The 11,058-nt window shown below is 43.3% G+C and overlaps 1 protein-coding gene across 1 annotated transcript in view; it reads right to left on the bottom strand.

Annotated features, from left to right (window-relative positions):
- Positions 1-11,058, bottom strand: part of FOLH1B (folate hydrolase 1B) — a 40,534-nt gene that overhangs the window by 6,121 nt on the left and 23,355 nt on the right. The window contains exons 7-12 of the mRNA XM_019524658.1: positions 9,502-9,569; positions 8,043-8,134; positions 6,561-6,651; positions 4,029-4,293; positions 3,342-3,423; positions 1,530-1,622 (exon numbers count right to left, since the gene is read on the bottom strand). Coding sequence (XP_019380203.1) covers positions 1,530-1,622; positions 3,342-3,423; positions 4,029-4,293; positions 6,561-6,651; positions 8,043-8,134; positions 9,502-9,569 — 691 coding nt within the window. The remainder of the gene's footprint in view (positions 1-1,529; positions 1,623-3,341; positions 3,424-4,028; positions 4,294-6,560; positions 6,652-8,042; positions 8,135-9,501; positions 9,570-11,058) is intronic.

Below are 11,058 nucleotides of genomic sequence, written 5' to 3'. Positions count from 1 at the left end.
TTGCTGCAGGCCTTTGCCACCTTGCACTGGATGGTGAATTACATAACACAACACATAGTTTCCTCTAACTAAAAAGGAGCTTTACCAATGTCTAAGGGGCCTACGGCTATATTACTGTGTTTAAGACTGAGGGTGACTGCCAGCTCCAGGGTGGGGTAGGCAACTGGTTCCAGGGCAGTAGAGTTGTTACCTTCCAGCCTGGCCACAGGCAGAACGGTGCCCCGTAACCCAACGTGTGGGTCCCTCAGACTTTCCACCATGGTCCCAATGTGCCTTTTACTATGCTTTGTGCATTGCCTCTGCCACTTCCAGTGCCCCCTGCCTCCACTCTGTCCCTTGTTATCTCACATATCCTCAGCATCAACCTATCATGCCCTGAGCCCTATCAGACCCCACCCTGCCTCATACTTCATTAAGCCTGCCCCCTACCCTCCAAGCACCCAAACCTCAAGGCAGTCCCTCACAACCCCTGCGCGCCCTCATACACAATCTCGTTTGCCCCAACCACGCTCACAGCCCATTTCACGTCCACAGTCCCAAACCCCTTCTGTCCCTTGCCAACCACTTTTGCAACTCCCTCCTCCCCCTGACTCCTGTGTCACTGCCACACAGCTATGCCTGCCTTCAGCCATGCCCCTTCCCTCCTCGTCTCTCATTTGCTATGGGTTTGAATCCCCTAGGAACACACCATCCTGTACAGGTTCCTATACAGCAGTACTCCTTTACTGGACACAGTCAGGGGTCAGTAGACAAACACCAACAGAGTACATAATGGTAGAAGAATGGATAGTTTGATTAATAGAAGATCAAGGGTTGTTAACACCCCAGGAGTGAAGATTAGCAGGAATCAAATATACGGTAAGCCATGAGGTTGACTCCTTCCACTCTGCCTGAATCAAAAAGTGACTATCCCTGCTAGGCAGTTTGTTTTAAATTTTGAGAAGAACAGGAATCAAAGGGGTTGTGAGCGTACCACCAACCCCCTCCTCCTCAGATTTGCTCCTGAGCAGGCTTTACTAGCCTGCCTTTAGGACCAAACATATTTTAACACAGCTATATAAAACATAATGTATCAGATCCATTTCCCTGCTGCTTGCCAACTGCCCCTACACTTTATTTCCTAATAAAGGTTAGTTTAGTTTTGAATCTTAAATCTCTATTCCCTCTGGGAGACTTTTAGGATTAGATTCCACACCACTGAAGTCAGTGGGAGCTCTGTTATAGGAGCAGGATAAAACCCTTAGCATTGATCAAAAGCCCATTGAAATAAATAAAAACTTGACTTTATTTGGCTTTGCGCCAAGCCCTCCTATGATTTGTCTAATACACCTCACTCAAATTTTGCCTAATAAGCAGATTAAATTTGCCTTTACTTTTTATGTTTCACTAATATCTCTCTCTCAGTGCTAAATGCTACTCTTGTTCTCTTCAAATATTTGTATATCCTAAATGGTTGAAGTTTCCCAAAGGGTTCTTAGGCTAAAAAGGGAGAAAAAAGTTGTGTCGCAGAGGCTGGATTTTTTTTTTACCTGTAAAATGGTCTGCCAGGTAAACCAAGAGGATCAATAAAAGCCCTTTCCAAAAGCATGAGCTGATCATTCAGTGACCTTACATCAATTGGGCTAAAAAGAAAGCACCAGAGGAATGTGTTAGCCCCAGAGTAACTTGTACATGCAGATTCTGCCCTAAAGCTTTCACAGCTGCAGACTTATAATATCATATCTAAACACAGCTGGTAGAACTGAACTGGTATCATACACAGGCAGCCAGTATCAGTTATGTCAATAGAATTACTCTGATTTAGAAGAGGACTTGGCTCATAACATGGAGATCATGCAAAGCTATTCTTCGATGCCAAGGAATGTGTTAAGGAAGGAAGGGATTGTCAAGTACTTTTGCCTTGGCTGCTGCTTCTGCTTGGAACTCTTTTCCACTCTCATGTCAAAGCTAACCGCTCCCTCTCCACTGCAAATCTTTTTTTCAATAAACACTTCTTTCATGAAGTTAGCTAATGTCTAGTTGCTTGAGTAAAAGTCACTTCTTTTTATGTCAAAACACATCACACTAAAAAAGAGCCTTGTGATGTTCAAGTCATCCTTTGAGACATACCACACATCATGTGCTTGAGCTGTTTTTCTCTCTTCTTCAACTGTAAGTTCTTTGCAGCAGAGACCATCTGTGTCCCTGTGTGTTGTACGTACCAAAGTACATTACTGATAGCCTCCCTCCTTGTTACTGATGTTAACAAGGGTAAATAATAATGTATTAAATGGCAGGACTGGAAACCAAAGTGCTACATAACAAATGTATTGTAGAACTTAAGAGCGGGTTCATTAAGGAAGGCTGAACAAAACATCTCGGACAAGTGCAAATCTGGAGTAACTACACTGTAGTGGGTGGATTTCCAAATCTGCATCCATGCAAACAAAAGCTGAATCATGTCTACATTCTTTAATACTTAACTTATTCCAGTCTGGTGAACACTCTTGGATTGAGCTTTCCCATTTCATAGTGTGTTGCAATATTCAACAAGATATAGCAAGCTACTGTATTTCCCATGTGAAATGATTAAGTTAAACAGTTAACTCTATTAACTGCTCTCTCTCAAAATTTGACTCCATTTGTTTCTATTGATATAGTTCATTAGGTCAGGAAAAAAAAGGTTAAAGCCAGAGATTTACATGGTATGTCTCAAAATATAAGCTTTGTAATTGATAACTGCCAGGGATCCACATACCTCCTCAGAGAAAGGAGCTGCAGAAGTGAAAATAAGCAAGTCAAAGGGATCCAAGAAGGCAGCAGAATCCCATAATACCAACAATTAAGCTGCTCATAGTTTTAATTTTATAGATAAATATGTTGCTAGGGGAAATCAATGTCACTGAAATCAGGAGGCCTCTCAGAGATAATCTGCTCTGACTTTAGTAACCCAAGCAAATAAAGCAATGAGAGCCATGCAGATCCCTATGCCTAAGTCAAATGCTGGTAACTTATTTAAATGCAGAGTGGCCACCATTAAAATATCAAGAGATACCCACAGTGGGTCTGCCTCTCTTTTCAGTCAGCCTTAAAGTGGGCCCCAGACTTGCGTAAAGGAGCATCACTTTTAAATGAGAATCTGATGCTGTAAAGCAAAACAGGGTAGGTTGGTTTGCTCTGTAATGATACAATCCTTAAAGGGAAAAGAGTTCAAGGGATCCATCTGCCTCAACCCTCGCTCTCATTGCTTGATATCTGAATATTCAAGTGAATAGATGTTCACAAAATGAGTGCGCTATACTATTGGGTTTACAAAAAAATGACCTATTTGTTTTGATGGGAAGGGAACCTATGGAACTTACTTGCTGACGTCTACTTGCTGCAATCTCCTGTGAAAATCAATAGCAGCTTCTGTAAAATTCTTCACGGCAGAAAAAAGAGGATCTGGAGGAATAAGGAAGGAAGGGTGTAACCTTGAGTTCTGTTTAGTTTTTGCCAATGATTGTATTCATTAATTCTCATTACTTGAAGAACAAAATCAAACACACGCACACTTGTAAATTAAAGAGTAGTAATACCCTGGCTTTTCCATGATTGCATGTGTAATAGGCACTGTGAAACCTGATAGAGCTTGCGTGAGTGTTGTTTGTGAGTAGATAGATGATTTTTTTTCTTGTGTTGGCTTACTTGAGGGATTATTTAAACTACATAACTAACTAAGGCCTGATCTACATATTGTTTTGAACCAGGACAACTATTATTTTGCTGGGATTAACAGTTACAATCTCCAATGTTGACTGGGCCTTCTGTATTTTATCAGTGATGCAAAGGGACGAGTACAATGAGGCTCTTCGTCTTTTTCTAGAGATAAAAATGAAATAATGTTTTTACTTAGATTATTAATCTTTTGGTGTAGGGCCTATATTTTTGTTCCCTGTTTGCATGGGACCTGCCAATAAGATACTGGTCTGTGACCAATGCTACCAAGCAATGTGATTATACAAATGCTTAACAACAATAACAGAATTGTGATGGAGGGTAGTACCTACCAAATGTCACACTGTACTTTGTCACTTCACTCTGATGACTCTTTGACAAATTATAGATTATGTGAGTGTAGTTACTTAAAGCCACTGCATAATCTCTGCAATCGAAGGGAAGGACAACAGAGTCGGCAAGCTCAAATACCAGTCCTCCCCGTACCTGAGCTATTGTCAGGTGATTCTTAAAAGCAGGATCATAAAACTTCTCCACAATTTCATAGGTGTCATAAATACTGTGGTAAACTGGGTAGCTGCTATATTTTTCCACTTTCTGCAAAAAAAAAAAATATATATATTTTTCATACAAGATTTTAGACAGATCAAGTGTGCTGCAAAATGTTTCTTCCTCTCATGTGCCTGGATCACAGCAGTGTTTTATATTGATATCTTGAAATATTCCTTTTCACAACGAAAAGGTCTTTTGTTTAACACACAATGCCTGGTTGTATTTTGTAACTGTCCACCTTTCATGGTCTGGGTGCAGAAAGAATTAAGAGTTATGTTGGTCAAAAAACACCACTTTGGCATTCAACAATTGGTCACAGGCAATTTTGAGTGTACCATTGCCTCAAGAGCCTTTGTCTATTGGTTGGCTGATGCCAAATTCAGTTATTCTTATTACTACTGTGCTTTCAGTTATTTGGTTGGTTTTTTTTTACATTTGTACTGTGGTAGCACCTCAGAGCCCTATTCATGCATTAGGCCCTATTGTGTTATGATAAAATGAAGACATAAGTAGTTGTTGTCCCAGAGAACTACAGCAGATCCATATGGATTTTGTAGGTGCCTACACTTAATGTCAGAATGCCTAATACTTAGCCATTTTTTTCTGGCGCTTGATTAAATTTGACTGGGTTTAGGCACATCAAATCCCTATATAATCAATGAGGAGACTCAGGCACCTCAGAAGAGTGGTTCAGAGTTAAATGGGTATTCACTCTCTACAGACAATGAGGATGGGCATGTGTCTGAAGAACAACTGAGAAAGTAGCCAATGGGAGCCACTAAAGAACAGGCATGGGCTGGAACTCCTGCCCATCTCAGGAGCTTAGGCACCTGATTTGCACTACGTACCAGCACCTCCGTTCACTTGCGTTTCAGAACATCTAGTCCCACTTCTCAGGACCAGCACCGGTCATCATAGTCATGGCAGTGCCACGCCCTCATCTTTTGCTAACATTTAGAGCACCATCCCAGGAAGTGGGACAGCTCTCATCATCCTAAAGGCATTCAATCCATATCACCTGCTGCCCAGGTAAGTGGTCCAAGCTGGATGGGATACTTGGAATCTGGTTCCAACTTTACATTAGACAGTCCTAACCTTTGCAGCAGGGACCTTAACTTCTCCCTCCAAGAGGACTGAGCTTCTCATTGGGCTACAGAGGCTTGCTTTTGCCTGGTCTCTTTTTACTTCCACAACTCTTTCATCCTTGGCTGCCCATTATGCCCAGCTTTGATAGGAGGGGTGTCCTCACCCGGGCTATCTTACATTCTGGAAGTTGGGGCACCCTCCCGAGAAGTGTTTTGAATTCCTTCATCATGAATGGGCTTAAAACTCAAGACTCTTACTTCCTGGGTGTGTGCTGTAATCACTTGGCTGTGGGGCAAAAGGCGAGTACCACTGTTTTTCAGTTGAATTCAGTGTTATCCATGCAAGTGATAGGCAGCCTCTGAGCTACAACTGGATCTGTTCTGAGCATGCTCCCAAGGCCTAGTGTAGACCCATAGGGCACATCTACATGTGCAATTAATGTGCCTGAATATTCTGTGCAGAAAATTCAGGCACACTGAACTGTGCCCAGGCACGCATCTGAACGTGTGCCATCAGACCAAATTTGCTGTTGATGGGAACAGTTCAATCCAGGGCTGCTCCTGCTTTGCTCTGCCCCCCCGCATCAGCTGAGGGGAGCTTCAGGCTCCCTCAGGTGCCAGCCCTGGGCTGGTATAAGACATGGGGGTCAGGCCTGAGCTCTGGGGGAAGCTGTCTTGGCTCCAGGGCACTTCCCTCAACCCTGCAGGGATTGGGATTTAGCCAGGCAGAACTTGTGCCCCCCTGCTGCCTGGGCTAACCAGGAGCAAATTGCTCCCAGTCAGGTTCTACACATGCACTTCGGTGCATTAGTTAATGTGCCATTTGTCTAGTGCCTGTAAGTATTAATACTAGCAAATGGCACATTAGACTAATTTAATGCACAGTAATTGACATGCACATATAGAAGGTGATGCTTTACTCTGCCTTAGATTCGTCTACTGTGCAGTAAAGCATATCATGTAGACACACCTATAGAAAACTTTCTAGTCCAAATGGAGATGTCGAATGGTTTTAGGCATCAGATGCATTTCGTGACTGCTGATGAATGCCCAATTTGAATTGCTCTTTGGGACCTACAGGCTAAATTGCACATAATCCACATTTATACACCTAAAGAATCAACCTGAAGCCATCTCTTCTAGACCAAGTAAATGACTCACAGTAGTTGGTGTTATTCAGTGGCTTACAAGAGATAGTGACTAGAGGGTCTAATAACACAGACTTACCCAGTTTTTACTGTAACGTGCTCTGCCTGATGCAATGCCAAGCCGCTGAAAAAAGACTTCAAAGTCATTGCCAGAACCCAGCTTATTTATTCTTTTGATAAGAAAAGGGAAAACATCTTCAGTCACAATATCCAACTTTTAATATATTTTGGACAAAGGTAATAATTATCTATTCACTTGCCTTTCAGACATCCCCACCCAAAAAACATTTCCCTATCCCATTCTTCCTCTTATCCTTCCCATTATCTCCACCACACCTGAGTTACCTATCACACAGTCTCATGCATCATCTCTTTTGTTATTCTCAGACACCACTCTCACCCCCAAAAACTCAGTGGACTAAACTGAGGGGAAAAAAAATCTCTCAAAATCTGTTCATTGTTCTTGCTTTCTCAGAGCCTTACACATACTCAAATAATGAACTCAGCTCCTCACCTCCAGGGAAAACAACTGCACAAAGAAGGAACCTACAGAAGAGAATGCTGACAGGTCCAGGGGCACAGACATAATCCTTTCCTCCTCACACATGCAACCCTGTGCAATCATAACTTAACAGAATTCACATTAGATATTACATGGGGAAATCCCTGTCTTTTCGTAGAGATAAGAGATATAAAAATCAGCCCAGCTCCTTCCTCCAGGAATGGCCTCATCAGGTTAGAGAATCTGAGGCTTTCCATGTGTTGGGAAGTAAGGCCTAGGGAATAATTCTGGATTGATCATGGGCACCTCCCACTGGCTTCTGTTTCATCCATTCTAAATAAAGAGTTATTTTAAAGTTAACTGAAGAATGATAAGGACTATGGTTACAGCAGATTATACAAGGATTTATGGCTCATGTCTTGCTTTCAGAGAGGTATGTGAAAAATGATTTTTTTCCCATTGACTATCTGAGAAAAAAAATGACATACAAAACAAAACCATGGCTCCAAACAGTTTCATCCATTTTAACTTCCTCTGGGTACTAATGCAGCCTTACAGTGCTACTAAACATATGGTCACTGTTTCTTTTCACGCACTGATTATGCTTTCTTGCAAAGGTGACTAAGACATCAATAAAATATACTACTTCCAATTTGTAACTGTAGAACGATTACATTTGGGTCCTAGTTTAATTGCAGATGAGTCTCCCACATAACTGAAACCATAACCACACGTTTTAGAGGCAGGAATCTCTTTTTACATGTGATTTTCTAAGGATATAGCCACTTCCTATGCATCCAATTAACAAGTATAGGCTGTAGGGCTAAAACTCCATATGCAATACTGAAAGTTTACTCTTCACACACAATTCCTCAATACCTGGTAAAATGTCCCAGTTCAGCTATAATCAGTGTTTTGACTACAATTTACACAAGACGAGTATCTGTCCCATAGTTCCCTTACCTGTGGCTTTCCTTGCAGTTAAAAATAAACTTGCCTGCCCTTAATTTCCAACCTGCAGTAGCTTCAGGCACACCCTTGATTTTCTTTGTCACATACCTGGGTAAGTCTGTGTATTCTGTTGATGGGTTTTTCTCATACCAGCTCTCATAAAGGGATTTGCCTTCAAACCCCTCATCAGGACTTGGTATCTAGAGAAAATGCATGTGAAAAAGGCAAAGTGGTATAGATGTAAACGTTACCAAGTAACAAAGCCATAAGCAGGTATTATAGAAGTCTACTGGTTAGGAGAATGACTAAGTCACTGATCCAAGTCAATCAAATTTTGTATGCCCCTTTTTAGCACTTTGAAAAATAGGTGGAAAAATAATTATTAGAGCTACACAATGAATAGTTTATTCACTGAAATTACAATTTCAGTTGAAAGAAACAGCACAATTCAGAAAAGTAAAAAATTAGTAAATTTCATTTAGAAACTGAAATGTTTATAAAATCCCTGAAGATAAAAGGTTTTATTTCATGTCAAAGACAGGTCAACATACACTTTTTTTTTTTTTTATAGAGTCCCTTCCAAAAATGCAGAAATATCAGTATTTGACGACTTTGAACAAATGCATAGTATTATTAAACCAAACACACAGGGCGTGTTCAGACGAGTGCGGTCATGGGGTATGTGGTGCCACAAACATGTTTGCAGCGCCACATACTGCACAGTCCAGTGTTCTCTGTGCTGCAAGGGTGCGCTGCCCAAGCATCTGCTGCTTCATATTTTTTCATATGGATATCCAGGGGTCAGAAAAAACTACAGAAAAAAACCCAGGGCAGTGCAAGCTAGGGCAGCTGAAAAGCAGAGCCAGCTGCCCAGAGCTGTGCAGGATTCCAGGTAAGGCTGCTGGGGCTAGCACAGTGCTGGTCCCAGCCTCTCCTACCCCACCCAGGGTAACTTGCCACATGCCAAAGCACATGTGGCATGGGCACTCCCCAGGGACAAGTAGCTGCAGCGCAAGGTGCACCACTGCTATTTGTCCCCAGGGAACCAAACGGCCACGCTCATCTGGATGGATCCATAAGGGCTAAATTCTGCTCTTCTTTATATTTGATTAACTATATTGGTGTACATGTGTAGTACTAATGTAACTAAGAATGGAATCAGTTAAATGAGATATATGCCCCTATGAAAATTATGATTCTTGGAAGGAAGGAAGGATTTCACATCCCCTTTCTTCACTACACCTGGTTACATCAATCACTACTACTAACATTTTAAAGCTAAACTATGTTTGGATTATCTATTTCAAGGCCTTCTTGTATAATGCCCCCTTTCAGGCCTTTTGCTCTGTTAAATTTGATATCAGTAACTAGTTTAGGTGGACCTGGTAATTGCTTTTTTTTACTTTCCTGACCTGGCTAGTTGTAAAGCCTGCATGTGTTCACATTGTGGTGACCTAGAAACAGGCCTTCTGCAGCTTGGCCAAAGGACAAGTTTCACACAAAGTGCAATGCCCAGCTCCTTTGAGCAGCTACTATTGATATGTTTATTGATATTTTCCTGAATTACCTCCTTGGTCAGCTTGTACACCAGTCCATACATTAGTGGAGTACAGTCAATTCTCAGAGTGTAGTTTCCTGAAAGATAAGGGTAATATTTATAGGAGGAAGTCAATCCTGCAAAGTTGAGGTCCTCTGTTTTTGGGGGGCTAGAGTGAGACATGTAATAAGAGGCTGGAGATAAGATGAGAAGAATCTCACGGTGAAGAGCATCCAGTTGTGGGTATTTGGCCTATTCATTCCAGCTCCCAGACTGAATTGTGATCCAGGTTAGTACCATGACCCAAGAGAACTGCCTTACAAACTGATACTGGCTACCTACATTTGGGACAACAGCATGGTGGGGAAAGCTTCTGCCAAACTGATAGGAGGGGTGAAGAGTGAGAAGATCCCTGGTTCTTTCCCTCCCACCATATTTAAACATAAATAGAGGCTCAGCATAGTACACTTCTGCCCTGAGGCAACAGGACAAAACAGACGGTGATTGTACCCTCCAGGTCAGTGTAATAAGGGACCCCTACCCTTGGAAAGGGGAGGCATAGCCAAGGCATACTGCAGAAAGCCTGACAGCAAGGGGCAACAGGTCTGAGCTGCCAGTGTAAACTGAGCAACAAGCTATGCAATGCCAGGCTGCTGGCAAGGGAATTGGCAACGTCAGGGTCCTGTGGGGTGAAGACCAGAAAGGGGCCAGGCTTGGGTGCATGTAAGTCCAGCCTCTGACCCTGACTGCCACGGGGTAAGGAGTGCTGAATGAAACTGGCTGCAGGTCAGGCAAGATATGTGGGAGGCTGGGGCAATGAGCCAGCCCTAGGTTTGGAGGCTGGAGTAAGCAGAGACCCCAAGAAGGGTTTATATTTCACTTGGAACCATTTGGGATGGTGTTCTGTGTTCAAGTTTGGCCAGCGGTTTGGCCGGGTGAGGTTTGGAGGCTACATAACAGGTTGCCAGGGCCACTCTGCAGGTCAAGGCATGCTTTGGGCAGGGACACGAATGGATGAGGCCTAGAAGCCAAGGCCTAAGGTAGTGGACCTGGGCTAAAAGCTCAGACGGAGAAAAAGGGGTCAAATCTGGGAAGGTTGAAGTGTTTTGAGGCCTGGCAAGAGACTGGAGGTGAGGGGCACTGGAGAGTGTCGCTGGCGGGTCTGACCCGAGGGGGCTTTGGGTGTTGGGGGTGGACCTATGAACTGCTATAGTCAGGGCTGGCCAACTTCAGAGCAGCTGGGGGGTGCACATTGCCAGTTGTGGGTGTTGGGCCCCAGGCCACACACTGCACAGGCTTCCCAGGACTCTTGCTATACCCAGGTCCCCCACTATGCAGGCAGTATGAGGCCCCTGCCACCATGTGGGCAGTGGGAGCCCCTCCTGATCACAGCCACACAAGCAGTGTAAGCAGTGTGAGCTCTGCCCCCACAACACTGTCACGCTAGCAGCACAAAACCTTTCCCCCGACCTGCCACATGGGCAGTGAGCTCACCGGGCTACAGTGGTGGCCTGTGCCAGAGACCATGGCTGGCACAGCAGCAGAAGCAGTGGGGGGAGTGAACAGGATGGATGCGGTCCACGGGCC

The sequence above is a fragment of the Gavialis gangeticus genome, unplaced genomic scaffold, assembly GCF_001723915.1.
Source record: "Gavialis gangeticus isolate Ggan-Ray unplaced genomic scaffold, GavGan_comp1, whole genome shotgun sequence".
In the NCBI taxonomy this organism is placed as follows: domain Eukaryota; kingdom Metazoa; phylum Chordata; order Crocodylia; family Gavialidae; genus Gavialis; species Gavialis gangeticus.
The sequence above is the reverse complement of the archived record's forward strand: the minus strand, read 5'-3'. Positions and strand labels throughout refer to the sequence as shown.